The 17,697-nt window shown below is 40.6% G+C and overlaps 1 protein-coding gene across 4 annotated transcripts in view; it reads left to right on the forward strand.

Moving 5' to 3' along the window:
- Nucleotides 1-17,697, forward strand: part of LOC113056240 (transformation/transcription domain-associated protein-like) — a 73,544-nt gene that overhangs the window by 10,823 nt on the left and 45,024 nt on the right. For all 4 annotated transcript variants that reach the window (XM_026222851.1, XM_026222854.1, XM_026222852.1 and 1 more), the window contains 18 exons: nt 1,789-1,940; nt 3,268-3,467; nt 3,603-3,820; nt 3,924-4,121; nt 4,207-4,467; nt 5,969-6,130; nt 6,236-6,332; nt 7,817-7,938; nt 8,338-8,508; nt 8,608-8,676; nt 10,361-10,480; nt 11,362-11,481; nt 11,575-11,739; nt 11,841-12,022; nt 13,698-13,896; nt 16,130-16,258; nt 16,665-16,931; nt 17,334-17,540. In XM_026222851.1, coding sequence (XP_026078636.1) covers nt 1,789-1,940; nt 3,268-3,467; nt 3,603-3,820; nt 3,924-4,121; nt 4,207-4,467; nt 5,969-6,130; nt 6,236-6,332; nt 7,817-7,938; nt 8,338-8,508; nt 8,608-8,676; nt 10,361-10,480; nt 11,362-11,481; nt 11,575-11,739; nt 11,841-12,022; nt 13,698-13,896; nt 16,130-16,258; nt 16,665-16,931; nt 17,334-17,540 — 3,039 coding nt within the window. The remainder of the gene's footprint in view (nt 1-1,788; nt 1,941-3,267; nt 3,468-3,602; nt 3,821-3,923; nt 4,122-4,206; nt 4,468-5,968; nt 6,131-6,235; nt 6,333-7,816; nt 7,939-8,337; nt 8,509-8,607; nt 8,677-10,360; nt 10,481-11,361; nt 11,482-11,574; nt 11,740-11,840; nt 12,023-13,697; nt 13,897-16,129; nt 16,259-16,664; nt 16,932-17,333; nt 17,541-17,697) is intronic.

Consider the following 17,697-nt stretch of genomic DNA (forward strand, 5'->3'; position numbering starts at 1 on the left):
TGATTCTGTATGCCCTGGTGATATCATGTTTTTAAAAACAGTATCACCAGGACATACAGAATCACCACCTTCTGGCTTGCTTGAGTCTCAATAACTCAAGAAACAGTAACGAATCCACTCCCTTTTAAATGTCAATTTGCCCTCCTATATGTGTGTGTGAAAGTGGGAGGGGAGGTTCAGAGGTTGAAAGAGGGATTCTCTTCATGTAATGAATCCTTGTCACAGTGTAGTGTGTGCAGAAAGACATCATCTTCCCCAGGTAATTAAATAGATCATCAGGCTGTAAACTGTGCTCATCTCTTCTCTCCTGCCCACCCTCCTTTAATCAATCTTTCCCTGCTGTGCAGACGGGATTATTTACTCCAGCTAATGGCCCTTCCCGCTGCTCATCGCTGCTTGGGAAAACACAAACTGTCATTTCTGTAATTGTGTTCACTCCACAAAGATGAATGCTACCACCATTGCGCCATCACTGCTTAATTTCATTTGCATGCGCCCTGTGGTTGCCGCAGGCTGCAGCTGCTGTTTGCAGCCGCCCGGAGCCCAGCGATGTGTTTGGATCGAGCCAGACAACAACTCATTCTGTCCCCCATAGGACTGGCCTTCACTCTCAAAGCGTGCACACTTGTTTCAGTATGTATAGGAATTTCCAAGCGCAGTTAGATATGGACACCAGCAGAACTGATCTGTCTTCCTGTTTAATAATAATCAGTTCTTCATTCCTCCTCTGCAGGAACCCAGACGGTTGTAAATGAGAGCTAATGTAGCGTAGTTCAAGTTAGTTCTCTGTGAAACTTCAATATAGAAAGTCAGAGACCGATTGCACTCCCGCCAGCGCTGATAGTCTCTCTTGCTTGATTAATTTTGCCCATATTTATCTGATTTACAAGCAGCATGGTATTAAACGAAGGTGAAACATTCAGACATGGTGTCCGAGTCCGTCACAAGGGGTTTCCTATACTCTGGTATGTTGTATGTTCTCAGTGCTGCTGAGGAGGAGCAACAATTTAACATGTAAGAAGAACTTGTGCTCATATATAGAACATACACACATTTTAAAGGCCAGGCCTTCAATGTAGAGGCCTTGAGCTTTTGAAAAATGGGATAGTTTGTGTAAAGGGGACTCTTGGGAATAGAACATGTGTACACGGTTATATGACATTTATAATACTGTCTCTACAAGGCAGGAACAGTTCAGGACCCTCAAGAGTTTTAAAAACAGTCCTGTACTGCCATGTACGAGCCTGTTTTCTCAGCTCGTGTGCCATTTATTTCACCTTTTCCAAGAGCACACAAGTATTAAGGGCTGGTTTGGGGGTTTCTCACTTGAAATGACCTGCGTGGCTGTCAGTGGTCACGCTGTCTTTGGCGATAATTCATTCAGACAGCCCTTTCTGTGGCGAGATGCCTTCTCTATCCTTGAATCTTACTAATTAGCTCATCTTCTCCCTCGACATGTCTTGCCACTTTAGCTTGTCTCTTTATAATTTAAGGGTTTAAGAGGCATCTAATCACTGCAGAATGTTTTAATCTATGATGGGTCTTTAAGTGTCATCATAGAAAATTTCACTCAAGCGAGTGAGATTAGTGTCGTATAAATATGCAACATAACTTGAGTAAAAATTATGTGTGAGGCATGCAATCATGTGCAATTTTGTGATAAGGTTATCACTACTTTACCTTGTCAAATCTTTGTGGTGTTAATGTAAGGATTATGCTGTTAAATGTTATTTGTGATGCATGCATTGGGTCAGCTAACATTATAAGTTGTTCTCCTTCTGGATTTAGGCAATAGAGACTGCACTGGATTGCCTGAAGAGTGCCAATACTGAGCCGTATTACAGACGACAGGCCTGGGAGGTGATCAAATGCTTCCTGGTAGCCATGACCAGCCTGGAGGACAACAAGCATGCCCTTTACCAGCTACTCGCCCACCCCAAGTAAGACATTTGTGTAAACAAAAAATGTTTCTATTTAAAATCTCAGGCTTATTATTTACAATTGGTGGGAAAGGTGTGACACTATCAACTCAAGTGCTTTTTTTGTGATGCAACAACTACTTAAGTATTCAAAAATGTATATTTATCTGATAAAATGTTTACAACACTGGCTGTTCTACTGTGGGAAAACTGCTCGAAAGTCATCCAAAATGAGAGAATATTTTATTTATATGTAATTGCTGTCGAGTTGAAACCTTAGAAAAATAATACTTCGTTTTCTTTTTTAGTCATTTTTATTTTATTTTTTACATTTGAAAGCAGTTCTATAATTTTATTTTTTGCAGATAATATACAGTACAGAATAGCCTACATACATACATACACAGATTGTTTTTTTTTTTTATAGACCTTCATTTCTATAAATTAAAAATACAGAAAATTAATTTTAGTTTTTAAAAAACCCTATTTATCGGGCGGAACAATTGACAGATCATTTGTTTATCAAAATAGCCATTAGCACATGCCTCTGCATTTTTCACTGTTTTTGCTGTGTTTACAGCTCCTCTGGGCCTCTTCCAGCCTGGCCGCCACTGTCTACAGTGTTTAAATGGCTAATTATTCAGAGCTTTTTTCTACTGGCTGGGCAGGAGGGTCACATAAACAGAGTCATTGATCTCCACGCTGAGGCTAATTGACTGTACTTTATCGGTTTACCCAAAAAGTCATTCGGGCCTCTTCTGAAATAACCAGGTGCTAGTTATATGGGAGGAGAGCCACTGCTGCTGTCAGAAGTCTTGATTCACGACATCCTCTCTCCCTCTTTCAGTGTGGCACAGTGCGCTGGTCATCATGAAATGGGCCTTTTTCAGGAGGCGGAATGCCCTCTTAATATCGCAAATGCCAGGCCGGATAATTGAGTCCCATTCAAGTGGCAGCATTATGAATTTGAATTGATCTGACCGCTCTCTTTGGCTCAGCCCTCTCCCTAAGCCAAGCCTTTTAAATAGCGATAATGAAATGGAGCGATCCATCACCACTGCTACCGGCTTTGGCATTATAGAAAACAAGCTTGAGGAAGGATAAAACACTCACTCCATCACTGTGCTGCTATCAGCTGGGATAAATAAACAAACATGAGACAAAATGTCAGCCAGACACAAAGCCAGACTCCCATGGGGCTCAGCTGTCCAAACACAAAAAGCCTTTTATACTCTGTAATCAAATCAAATCGCCTGATTGGGTTATTCAACCTGAGGCGCATGTAATGGAGCGAGTTCATGAATGCGATGCAAATTATGAGCTAAATCCCTTTACTGGTTTTCAACAGCTTCACAGAGAAGTGGATCCCTAACGTGATCATCTCCCACCGCTACAAAGCCCAGGACACCCCAGCACGCAGGACGTTCGAGCAAGCCCTGACAGGGGCATTCATGTCTGCGGTCATCAAGGATCTCAGGCCCAGCGCTCTGCCTTTCGTTGCCAGCTTGATTCGCCATTACACCATGGTGGCAGTGGCTCAGCAGTGCGGTGAGGAATCTTTCTGCATCTATATTGAAAATCAGTCTTGACATGACTTGAAGTGTTCATATAAGTTTTTATTTTCTGTCTGAAGTGTGAGGAAAGTGCACTGAGATCATTAAACAAGTCAATTTTCTGCCCTAGGTCCCTTCTTGCTGCCATGCTACCAGTCAGGCAGCCAGGCCAGCACGGCTATGTTCCACAGTGAAGAGAACGGCTCCAAAGGCATGGACCCACTCGTGCTGATCGATGCCATCGCCATCTGCATGGCCTATGAGGAGAAGGAGCTGTGCAAGATTGGGGAAGTGGCACTTGCAGTCATCTTTGATGTGGCCAGCATTATCCTGGGCTCCAAAGAAAGGGTGAGCTCTCCTCTTGATATTTTTCTTTCCATAAACTTTTTTTAGTAGACAGGTTCCACTTTGAAGGGTCTTCTTTTAAAACTCGATCTGGTTCTTTCTTCAGGCGTGCCAGCTGCCGTTGTTCTCCTACATAGTGGAGCGTCTATGTGCATGCTGCTATGAGCAGGCCTGGTATGCGAAGCTGGGTGGAGTGGTGTCCATTAAGTTCCTGATGGAGAGGCTTCCTCTGATTTGGGTGTTGCAAAACCAGCTGACCTTCCTCAAAGCTCTGCTCTTTGTCATGATGGATCTCACAGGAGAGGTACAAACCATTTCTAATGTCATTTGAAATCATTGATGTTTGGGTTACCTGCATGTACTTCTGTATCCCCTAATGTTCCTCTTAGGTGTCTAACGGGGCAGTTGCCATGGCAAAGACCACGTTGGAGCAGTTGTTGATTCGCTGTGCTACTCCTCTTAAGGATGAGGAGAAGACTGAGGAGCTTCTGTCTGCCCAGGATAAATCTTTCCATCTGGTGACCCATGACCTTGTGCGGGAGGTCACCTCCCCCAATTCCACTGTCCGCAAGCAGGCCATGCACTCCCTACAGGTGCTGGCTCAAGTCACAGGCAAGAGCGTCACCATCATCATGGAGCCTCACAAAGAAGTGAGTGTGATATATTTCTATACGATTATGAGGACTATGGCAGGACTTTCTTTGCTGGCTCTGTCAGATTTTTACTTACCCTGACAATATTTTCACTGGCCCCACTATTTTAAAACTATTTTAAAATGATGCATTTATGTTTTTAAAAACATGTTGTTATTTTTTTAACAAGTTTTCATTCAACTTTTTATTCCGTTTTTGCTTTCTCTTCTAATGCATAAACCATTTGCAACTTAAATTAAAATTAGGTTTATACTTGATTATTTAAGTTTTCTTTGCTAAAATAGAAACCACTTACTATACATCAGATTTTTTTAGATTTAGTTTTCAGATTTTTTTTTAATTAAAATTAAATATCAATTGCTTTCATTTGCTTTACATTTGTTTGCATTTGTTTTACACTTTACAGTAGTTGAAAATTTGTATATTTAAATTGTAAGTTTTTGCAAGATTTAATATACCGTGTTCACGCCGAGACAACCTTCAGAGAGTCAAAGTGGCCGGAGGTCATTTATTTTCAATAAAATGTCTTAGACGGTGTGGGCGTAAAGGTGAATTGAAGCTAGTTCAACTTTGTGGTAATGAGCTTTGAAGTGGTTCGGCGGCAACCAATCTGACCTCCCACCACATTAGTTCCCGAGCAAAAATTTAATATAGCTTTATCTTTGCTGTGGCTGGTTTCCCAATAATTTGTGATGTGAATTTGATGATAAGGCATGCAATACTATTCATAAGAAACATTTTCACACTGTAATGCTTGTTTTTCAGTGAGAATGCAATTACTTTGCTCAAAACAACACCAATTTGACCAATTGCATTAAGGCCACACTTCAACCAGAACAGTTTGTAATGAAGGCTGTGCACAAATTAATGTTAATTAAAGTCCAAGGCTACTAAACATTTCCTATGAACTGCATATTGAAATTAGACTTGCACTTAACCATGAACACAAAAGTCACACCACAAAAATGGTTATTAATAGCTTTTTTGTTAGTTTTCTGTTAACAAACATGTAACAATGTTATTTCTATCGATCAATTTCTTTCACATTTCAAATATTTTGTGAGGTTAACTTAAACCCTACTTGTTGTCAGTCTACAAAGATCAACATGCTTGTTTGTTTTGCGGCCCCTTTGAATAAAGTTCACAAAACCAAGCATTCGATCTACGTCAGAGCATCCACAAATCTTTTGACTCTCTCGTCAGCGGCGGCGGTGTGAACGCACAGCTAGTCTTCTAAATATGATGTTAATGAGTTACTTAAATCAGCAGAATTTATGGGCACATTATTTCACGCAAAAGCAATTGTTTATTTTACAACACACTTATATTTTATAAGTTTAGATAATGCTACACTGGCCAAGTGATCATTCCATCAACTATCTCAACATGAGCTAACACTCAATTCTTATTGTTAACTCTGGCAAGGAAGGAACATTAGGTCAGTCGGCTTCCTCTTTCTATTTAAGGGAAAGTTTAAAAGACTCCTTATTTCCACCAGGTGCTGCAAGACATGGTTCCTCCAAAGAAACACCTGCTGCGGCATCAGCCTGCCAATGCTCAGATCGGCCTGATGGAGGGCAACACCTTCTGCACCACTCTTCAGCCCCGCCTCTTCACCATGGACCTCAACGTGGTGGAGCACAAAGTCTTTTACACAGAGGTCAGTCTGAAACTGTCTGCTTTTCAGTGGGTTATATGAAATCCCCAATGTGTTGATGCTCTGTGTACTTCCTCTCTGAGCTCCAGTGTCTCTGATTTGACACAGTTGCTGAACCTGTGTGAAGCTGAGGATGCTGCTTTGATGAAGCTGCCCTGTTATAAAAGCCTTCCTTCACTGGTGCCGCTACGCATTGCTGCTCTCAGTATGTGCTACTTTTTTTTTTTCTAACTATACAGGAAACTATAAATAGGCTGTCTTCCAAAGCCTAGTGAGCTGCCTGGTGGATTTTTGCATACATAGGCATCTTCCTTCTAAGGCAGCATGCAAACTGAAATGGATCCAGATGAGCGATTGATTTTAGAAGACTTTACATAGGCAGCACCTTTACACATGTCATACAAATAAACCTCCACACACGGTGTACAGGAGGTTTGGCTCTCTGTTGATTGCAAGTTTAGCCCATTTTGCTCTGGAGGAACCTTCTCATAGTTCCTAGAACTATCGAAGTAATGGATGCTCATGCATTTGTACTGCAGGAAGTAAGAACAATTTTAATTCTAGGAACTCCTTTTATGGAGTTCAGAATAGGGTCTAAAAAGCCGGATAAACACACAACAGTTTATTATTCACGGAGCGGTTTACAGTAGGCTACAAGATGGAAAACGGCGATAAATGGACCGAAGCCGAAGTGCAAGCACTTCTAAACATTTATGCTCTTTTCCCAGATTTGATCATATGTAGAAATGCAAGATGACGTAGAAGATTTCGTCTCTTAGTCCTCTGATTTGCTCTTTCTGTCACATAACTTCTATGTCTACATTCTATCTCCATTATCATGAAACCCAGTATATACATCAAAAACAGCTCCGATCACGGTGTCCTCCTTCCTTTTGTTCTTAATGTTGTTGAATACTGCCCAAGTCACTTCTGAAATTTTGTTGGTGGTGTGAATTCCACCAGTAAAACAGCCCGGGGAAACTAAAGTTCCCTGGTAACTTCCCGACCGGCTATTTCCTGTAACTCAGTTCCTAGAACTATGCGGTGTGAAAAAGGCTTTTGCAGTTCGCATGGTGCTAAGGCAAAGTTGTCCATTTTTAATAAGATTTTAGTTGTTTTAATTATACTTTTTTTTTTGCATTTGCAACATTTCAAAAGTTAATGCGTTTGTTCAGAAGTGTCATGCTCAACAAGGTTGCATTAATTGGATTTAAAAATACAGGAAAAATAGCTTATAACAGGAAAAACATTTCATTTGTAATAAGTATATTATTACAAATTGGAATAGCTGTTTCTTCTTTTTTTTTTTAAAGCAGTTCCGCAGCAGTTACTCCAGTCTTCAGTATCACACGTTTCCTTGTTCTAATATACCGATTTGGTGCTCAAGAAACTTCTTATTAACATCATGGATAAAAACGGTTGTGCTGCTTGATATTGTAGTGAACAATTTTCTTTGTCTGCAGTCTGGAACAGCCTTTGTGTTCATGTGATGCCTAAATATGCTGCCTGCATAGACAGCTCACTAGGTTTTGGAACAGTGACCTAATATACGACACTGTCAAATACTAATAAATGCAAATGTTTTGGTGTGCCGCATAACTGAAAAACAATAATAAAGGGGCACTGTATATTAAATGTCAATCTTAATGATTTTTTCTTCTGTTGAACCCTCCCGTGTGTGTCTGTCAGATGCCCTGGCGGCCTGTAACTATCTTCCCCAGTCCCGAGAGAAGATCATCGCTGCCCTCTTCAAGGCACTCAACTCTACTAACAGCGAGCTCCAGGAGGCCGGAGAGGCCTGCATGAGAAAGGTCAGCCCTCTTCCTCCACAAGCCTCATTTCCTTTCTCCTATTTCTGTCTCTTTCGCACTTTCTTCCGCTGCCCTGCTGCCTCTAATGAGTCCTGCCTGGAAAGATCAATACAGGATGGAGTGAAGCAGGCTGAGAGGAAAATGAATTTGGCCGTGATGCATCGTCTCATTTCAGAAGACTGGCTTGGCCTTTCTTATTGAGCTGGGTTTAGAGTTTTCCTGCACCTGTGAGTGACAGGACAGTAGTGAAAAAGAGGGTTTTAAGATGCCATTATCTTGTAGTCTTTCTTGTAGGGCATGTAAATGCAGCTGTCTCTATTAAGCACTCAGGGGCTGTTTAATGGCCCTATATATGCTTTGAAGTCTGAGTGTGTCTTCATGTTCAAATGTGTTTCTCAGTTCTTAGAGGGGGCTACTATTGAGGTGGATCAGATCCATACACACATGCGGCCCTTGCTGATGATGCTCGGAGACTACCGCAGTCTGACGCTCAATGTGGTCAACAGACTGACATCAGTCACTCGTCTCTTCCCCAACTCCTTCAATGACAAATTCTGTGACCAAATGATGGTAAGTGAACACTGTGAACCAGTTTAATGCATATATACATACATACAATGAATATAAACAGTCAAGAGCATATAATCAATGTTTCTTCTGTTCTTGCAGCAACATCTGCGTAAATGGATGGAGGTGGTGGTGATCACACATAAAGGAGGCCAGCGTAGTGACGGCAGTGTGAGTATAAGCTTGTTTTGATATCTCCGCTTTTCCTTGAATTATTTTATGAACCTCTCAAGGGCAGCAGCGTCGTTTAAGCCTCTTTAATGAGCGGAAGGGGTTTGTAGAAATGGAGAGCTGAGATCGGCGCTCTGGACTGGACTCTCTCTTCCAGCCCAGACCGCCCCACTCAGACTCTGTGAGTGGCCATATTACAATCAATGATTAATTAGGCGCCATCCACCCCCAGGCCGCCTAATAACGAGCCTCCGAGTTTTGGATCCTCGTTATCTTGTTGGACAGATAACCTTGTAGAATAAGAAAAGGTGAGAGGGGGAGAAAACCATTCTGTTTCCACGCTTCAAAATGAGCTGCCATTCTTTCTGTCTCGTTCACGCCCTGCAGTTCTCTAAAATGTATTATAATTACATGCAAATTGGCCCTCTGTTCCTGCAGTTCTTAATATTCTTACAGCAATGACAGAATGACCAGCCACACATGACAATGAAGCGGGGTCAGTCGGGTTCAGGGTTGGAAGGGTTGGTGGGGGGGCATTCAGAATGCTAGTTCCAGAAGATTAGTTTTAGTCATACAGAGAAAAAGAAGTTCTGTTCAGGGAGAGTGTTTTTATTCATATTTATCATAAAAATTAGTAAAGGTAATTTTTTACCCCAGAAAAAAATAATTTAATAAAAATTTATACTTTAAGGACTACTATAATGTTGGCATTGAATATGCATGACATGTGATGTAATGGTTTGACAAGTTTAATTTAATTACATTTAAAATGAATGCAAGATTTAATGTAGTTAGGTGTGCACCATTATTTATAATGACATCATTATCAGGCCCAATACTCTGCTCATTCTCATCAAAATGCTCTGATACCAAAAATCTCCATTGAAATATGCTGCATTGTCCTGAAAATGATCTCAGTGCAAAATTCTTATATTTGATCATATTATTGCAAGTATTTGGGTTACTTTCTCCCATTATTAAATTGTGTGCATTAGTTGTTATTTGTCTAGATAATTATTAAAATAAAGCATTTAAATGTAGTAACAACCATCGGTTTAGCTGTTAAACATTATCTAGCGCTATGATCCTAATGCCAAAACTTTTATATGCCCTTTATTTTAGTTAATCAGTGCTGTGTATTCCCACAGCGTATTTGTCTGTGGATGGAGTCCAGCTGAAATGCTGCCTGTTTCAGGCCTCTGCACTTTTTTGCTACTTGTGTTTTCAACAAGTGTGCAGTCTAGGAAAAAGATTGCTCTGCACAGAATCACACACACCACCATTCATACAGCACTCATTACCCACACTGCTTTGCTGATAGTTTGTTGTCTCTTGTTCTGGCGCAGCCTGCCATGGAGGGTGTAGAGGTGAGATGGGGGCCTGCTGTGGGGTCTTCAGTTGTACTCGTGGTTACTCTGTGCTAGTGGAGTCTCTGTAATCGTATTTGTATCCGTGGTGTTGTGTTTGACTTTAATGTTTCACATTTCTGAAGTGGTCCCTCTCAAACCTGCTAACGTCCTATGGATCTATGAGGTTTTCAGGAACCAACCTGCCATTTTGACTTTCCCGCAGATGTTCCCCAACTTGTCACTGTTGATTTTATATTACAGGAGGTACACTTAGTTTTCCACTGCTGGTTATCACTAACAATAACTGTGATGCATTTCTTCATTCGCCTCTGCAGGAAATGAGGATCTGTTCGGCCATCATAAACCTCTTCCACCTGATACCAGCTGCTCCACAGACACTGGTGAAACCTTTGCTGGAAGTGGTCATGAAAACAGAGAGGGCGATGCTCATAGAGGTACAAGATCTGAATGCAAATAAAATCGTCAGACAAACCTATTATAATAAATGTAACAATTATCAATCTGTGCCCTTCAGCCAGTCAGAAATATACAGAAATTGAATAAAGTTATCAAACACTAAATTCTAATTTAAATAAATTAGAATTAGTTAGAATTAGTTCTTAAAGCTACGAAAGTTATTGATTTCCTTTTTTTTTTCCTTTGTTCTTTGATGAACAGACATCACAGCAGCTGGGTTATTAGGTTATTTTGGCTTGTTTAAGAGTTGCTGCTGCTTAACATGATGCAGATCTTATATGCATTCGTATTTACCTTTTGTGACCCACTTCAGTTCTTAAACTCTTTACTAAATGCACTGATTCGGGTGTTTTATATGAAGGAGACCGTGCTGGGGTGCTCCAGGACAGTTTTGAAAACCAGAGACAAATGTACGTTCTTAAATGTAACTCGAATAACAGATACTTGCATGCACCATTGAAAGGCAGCTTTAATCACCTTTTTGGTAACTTCTTTACTTAACTGATGACAATACTATGACATTGCATGCTCATGGTTTCATTTGCGCTTTAATCTGAAATTATATGGGCTACAGCATGCACCACTGCATTTGTGCGTGCAATTTGAAGAGCATGTGATACGATCACATTGTAATGGTGGACAGGATAGGAAAATATGTTTTTACTGACATATGGCCTGACAACACACACACAGACTCCTGTTCAAAAGTTTGGGATCGTCATTTCTTTGAACATTTATATATAAGAAATTCATACTTCTATTCAGCAAGGATCCTGGTCAAAAAGACATGTTAAAAGAACATTTTCTATACATTTAGAATATTTTGGTTTTATGCAATTTGCATGTTGTTACCTCACAGGCAGGCAGTCCCTTTAGAGAGCCACTGATCAAATTCCTGACACGTCATCCGTCTCAAACAGTGGAGCTTTTCATGATGGAGGCCACTCTCAATGACCCACAGTGGAGTCGCATGTTCATGGTTTGTTTTTCTTTGTTTGTTTAAAAATTCCTAGCCATGACATCTTATGAATGTTGCTTTTTCTTCAATCTTTTATTGTTTTCTCATTTGTAGAGTTTCTTAAAGCACAAAGATGCCAAGCCACTTCGAGATGTCTTGGCTTCTAACCCAAATCGATTTGTCCCTCTGCTGGTTCCAGCTGGGTCTGCAGCAACTGTGAGACCTGGGTCTCCCTCCACCAGCACTGCCCGCCTTGACCTGCAGTTCCAGGCCATCAAGGTGAGCCAAACACTCTTAACTAGACCGTTTACTCTTACATTTTATGTAATGTGCTTGCTTGTATAGCCTGAATATTAATGAGCATTCATAAATTCCCTCAGATCATAAGCATCATTGTGAAAAATGATGAAAGCTGGTTGGCGGGTCAGCATTCTTTAGTGAGTCAGCTTAGACGCGTGTGGGTCAGCGAGGCCTTCCAGGACCGCCACCGCAAAGACAACATGGCTGCGACCAACTGGAAAGAGCCCAAACTATTAGCATACTGTCTGCTTAGCTACTGCAAGTAAGTGTTTTCTGGTGCAGAAATTATACACATCACAAGTTTAAATACTGTTAAAGGGATAATTCACCCCAAAATGTTAATTTTATTTTTATCTGCTTACCCCCGGGGCTTTCAAGATGTAAGTCACTTTGTTTCTTCAGTAAAACACAAACAAAGATTTTTTTTTTACTCAAACCGTTGCAGTCTGTTAATCATATAATGGAAGTGGATGGGAATCAGAGCTTTGAGAGTAAAACAAAAACACACACAAACAAAACCAAATTAAACCCTGTGGCTCGAGACGATACATTGATTTGTAAAGAGACAAAACGATATATATATTTTTTTTTGAGCGTGTTGGCATCATCTTCAGCTTGCACGTGATGCGTTGTCTTGCTTGCTTAATGGCAGATCGTAGACTTATAAGTGCATGACCGCCATCTCTCAAATGGACCATTGACACTCTATCTACAATCTCAATTAGGAGTGTCGATGGTCCATTTGAGATATAGGTGGCAGTAATGCACTTATAAGTCTGCGATCTGGGATAAAGCAAAAAGATGATGACAACGTGTCACGGGCAAGTAGTCTCACGTAGCCAGATCTTCAGGCTGAAGGTCTGGAATTCATGGCAGCTTTCATTGGCCAAGGCATGTCCAACAACCAATCACAGTTCGTTTCATTCATCGTCATGTTTTGAGGCATGGAAATGTCGCCACAATAACAGACTGGTATGAAAAACTCTAGGACATATTTTTAAAGATTCCATCCAGATTCCAAAGATCCTGATAAGCGCTGGTCGTCACAGTTGTAAACACGACAGTTTTATTCTTTCGTGAGGGGTTTGGTGCCACGGTATCTTTGTTTCCAGGCAGAATGTTAAAAAACGCGACAGACACATCTCATGGAAATCCTGTTGAATTCAGCCAATTCGATAACGACTTGAGCATTCCTGAAGTGTTTCCACTTTTGTGTCCCATATGCATCAGACGTTTAGCCAACAGTCCGTGGGCATGACTTTTGAGGCAGAGACTACAGTTAAGTGGCACCCTCCTGCTCTCTCTCGTGAAGCCAACACGGAAGTGACATAAACTGGCTGCTAGAGGCTGGCTGCAAAAGCGAGTCAATCCCATAGACTCTTTATGGTTAAAATGACCAACTTTACAGCAGAAAAAACATTTACAACTGATTCAGAAATGATTTTGGTCTATATAGCTAATTTTGCCCTTCATGACAACTTCGCCCACTTTGAGCTTCAGAAACGCTCTTCAGAAAACTACAGTGAAAACACGAACACTAAGTCCATGTTTTTTACAGTCTGTGGTTACGCGCCGGATGTTGAAAACACTCTCAGGGCAGTCTGGACATTGCGGTGAATCAGAGGTGGTAAACTATATAAATATTGTTCAGTTTCTTACACAGACAGATCATTTTGTGTCTTTACACAAGTGTATAGTCACAAAGCCGTGATTCCAATTTACTATATAACTGACAGACTGCAACGGTTCGAGTTAAAAAATCTTTGTTTGTGTTCTACTGAAGAAACAAAGTCACCTGCATCTCGGATGTCCTGTGGGTAAGCAGATAAACATTCAAGTTTTCATTTTTGGGTAAACTATCCCTTTAATAGCTTGGAAAATGGAAATGCAATGTATTTACTTAGATTTTTACGCTTAAGTTGTAAATTTCCTTTCAGACGCAACTACTCTGAGATTGAGCTACTCTTTCAGCTGCTGAGAGCCTTCACTGGCCGCTTCCTTTGCAACATGACCTTCCTAAAGGAGTACATGGAGGAGGAGATCCCCAAGAACTACAGCATCACACACAAACGAGCGCTCTTCTTCCGCTTTGTAGAGTTCAATGACCCACACTTTAATGATGAGCTCAAGGCGAAGGTGAGGATATACCATTTGTACACCTGTGAGTATTAACATGTTGAGAAGAAACTCCCGTGAATTCTGCCTTTTGAGATGACCTCTTGTTTTTGATTAAGAGCCACCATGAGTGTGACTGATATCATGACACGGACCTCCATGGTCCGCATTATAGATTCCACCTTTGTGGTATATTTCTGTTGAGAGTGGCACAGCGTCACGCTCTCTTGCTGACAATCTAATGTGGCCAACAACCAGCCCCTGCTGAATATGTATGCTCAAGAAGGGGAGCGTGACGGACTGGCCGTGCATGACACACTCGGTTCTCAAAGGCACATCTTCACAGTCAACCGAAGTCTTTGAAGTGCACTAATGAATATTTATCTTCAGATTACTCTTAATAGCCATTGCTCATATGCTGAGGCTTGGCTTTAAAGGGTAAGTTCACCCCAAAATGAAAATTATGTCATTACTCACCCTCATGTCGTTCCACACCCATAAGACTTTCGTTCATCTTCGGAACACAAATTAAGATATTTTTGATTAAATCGGAGAGCTATCGGACCCTCCATAGACAACAACGCAACTGAATTGTATCGCATTGTAGTACTCTCTAAAATGGCGGGAACAGTTCAGTTGCTTTGCTGTCTATGGAGGGTCAGATAGCTCTCCGATTTAATCAAAAATATCTTAATTTGTGCTCCAAAGGTGAACGATGATCTTACGGGTGTGGAATGACATGGAGCAGGGCTCGACACAAAGAACTTTTTCTGCTTGCTCGACCATAGTTTAGAATTTTTTTGCATGTCATTTTCACTCTTTGTTGATTCTTTTGATCATCCTTATTGTCTACACCTGTGGAGGGGTGTTTATAATGGGCAAGCACTACCTGGAGTACAAGGACCCACTGGTAAACGTGTCAGTCGGGATATTCAAGGCTATGTTTCTTATTCCCACTTCATTTTTATTCATGTGAAAAAACTCCAAGTTCAAGAAAGAGATCAAATGGCAGTTTATTAAAATGAACTGGATGTTCCCCTCGAATTGTCACCCTCTGTAGTGACATTGAGAAACGGTAACAGTGCATCGGCGGATAGTCTTCACCGCTTTGATGGCAGAGGCTGTTCTTGCTCTGCTAAATCACCCCTCACAGCCAAACAGACGTTGCATCCCAAACATTCCCCAGGAGAGCTCAGCAGCTGCGCACTCTTAACTGAATACACGTTTAAGGTGATGTTTTCAGGCAGCTGGAGTTGTAGCGGTTTTGGCTGTGATGGATTGTGTAGAAAAGGATTTGTTGTGGTCCATCACTCATCTGAACGGTAGAGGGGCTCATTAGGACGAGGGATAATGAAGGAACACCTGCAGCCACACAGTCTCCATTTTTTTTAGAAGTCCACATGCTGATGCAACACTTCAGCTAGCAAACAACACAACCATTGTGCCTGACTAGACAAACTATTGTCTTGAATAAGGGTTGTATTTTTTTCCATAGCTTAAATTACCAAGTGGTACATGGTCAACATGCTTTTTATTAATATTTATGATTTTTCTTTCAATTTATAGTGTAAAGCAGAAACTAATTAGTGTTCAAAGATGCTAATTGAGTAACATATAAGAGCTGATTTATGAAAAGTCGAGGCTGGGGGAATAAGTAATTTTTGAGCTTCTAAAAACATGGTTCATCTGAATGATCAATATCAGTTAACTAACAAATGAACCAAATCTGAGGTGCCATGCTGTGCCTTTCTCTCGCTCTTCTGTTATCATCACACTTTTTACTGGCTTTATATATGCTGGCGCTACCAAAGAAAATTTAAGAAAATTCAACCAGTGCTTTAAATTGCAACATGATTGTAAACCATAATGATTAACAAAAAGCAGTAAGTAGAATTGTTAGCATGAAGACTCCAGTGGTTATACATGAAGTAGGTTACTCATCATAGAGGCCACTCTTCTAAGATGTCTTTTTTTTATTTATTTTTTTTATTATGATAATAATATACAATTATATTTTTATCATTTATATAATTTATTTTAATATAATGGCATGATGATGTTTCTATATGTCAAAGTGTAAGTTTGGAGTGCCGAGATCTATAGAATGAATAACAGGTAACAAAATTATTTTTTCCTCATACAATTGTAGTACTGCTTATATTTGATAAACGGATACCTTCCCAGTTCTTTGATATCCTAAGTGCAAATGCATAAATGTAACTTATGTTATATATGTTATGTGTCCACTGTCCAGGTGTTGCAGCACATCCTGAACCCAGCATTCCTGTACAGCTTTGAGAAAGGGGAAAGTGAGCAACTTCTGGGGCCACCCAATCCTGAGGGTGACAACCCTGAGAGCATCACTAGTGTCTTCATCACCAAGGTAATCGTCTCCAGCAGCCTCTCTTTATCAAGTCACCAGTTCATCTAGGATGACCTCTGGCTGTTATTTCACTGCCAGAAATGTCAATGCAACAATAAAGGTCATAGTGTTTGTTTTTCAAGCTAACCCAATGAGACACAGAGTGAAGGTTAATAGCCTTCATTTATTTCACGCTTAAATTGATTGTCTCTCCCCTGCTGCTAATCATAGCAAAGAGTAAACCAAACAGTCCATTTGTTCCCTGGGTTTGTTTTCAACATCTCCAGCAGCAAAGGAAGCTATTCAAGTTAAATAATATATATATAATATATATTTTTTATTTGCTATATGTCACAGCTGTGGCCTCACAGCCCTAAAAACAATGCATCTTTTAGTGTTTTGTGACACATTTTTCCTGTTATTGTAGGTCCTTGACCCTGAGAAGCAGGCAGACCTGGCTGATTCGTTGAGGATCTACCTGCTACAGTTCTCAACCCTGCTGGTAGAGCACGCTCCTCATCACATCCATGACAACAACAAGAGCAGGAATAGCAAGCTGAGGCGTCTTATGACCTTCGCTTGGCCTTGCCTGCTTCCCAAAACCTGCGTGGATCCGGCCTGCAAGTACAGTGGCCACCTCTTGCTGGCTCACATTATCGCCAAGTTTGCCATTCACAAAAAGATTGTGTTACAGGTAATCATGTACTAAAATTACAGTTGGCAAAAATACTAAAATGATTTTTTTTTTCTGATTTTGTCTGAACAAAGAGGGGTGTAAAATATATATTTTTAACAGCTATATCAGAATCTTTGAATTCTATAAATATTTTCCAGACATAATCGTGTAATGATTAAAGCTGACCAGCTGACTGATACCAGATATGAAATTTCCTAATGTAAATGTAGGTACAAATTAGACTGTAGAGTACAGGTGTACATTTCTAAACCCCAAATACTTCTCTTACCTCAACATTTCAAAGAGTAGAAAAGTACCTCCTAGCTTTTGCTACACAAAATCTTTGGTTAACTCACTTCAGTAGTCAACTTCTTCCTTTTGTTGAATGCTGCTAAATGTCAGTGTATCTGTTCTGTGCAGGTTTTCCACAGTCTGCTAAAGGCTCATACTATGGAAGCACGTGCCATTGTTCGGCAAGCCATGGCAATTCTCACACCTGCTGTACCTGCTCGGATGGAGGACGGTCATCAGATGCTCACACACTGGACCCGCAAGATCATTGTGGAGGAGGGGCACACAGTTCCTCAGCTTGTCCATATACTTCACCTCATTGTACAGCACTTCAGAGTATGTACAGTCACTTCACTCTTGCCAGTTATACTAACATCTCCCATACTGCAGTCATTTTTATTATCCAGTCTTCACATGATAAAATTTTAATGCACAGCCTTGGGTATTAGTTTGCTTGGTAGATCATATAAGGTTTTTGTAGAGTTTTCTTGAG

The sequence above is a fragment of the Carassius auratus genome, chromosome 37 (assembly GCF_003368295.1).
Source record: "Carassius auratus strain Wakin chromosome 37, ASM336829v1, whole genome shotgun sequence".
NCBI lineage: Eukaryota > Metazoa > Chordata > Actinopteri > Cypriniformes > Cyprinidae > Carassius > Carassius auratus.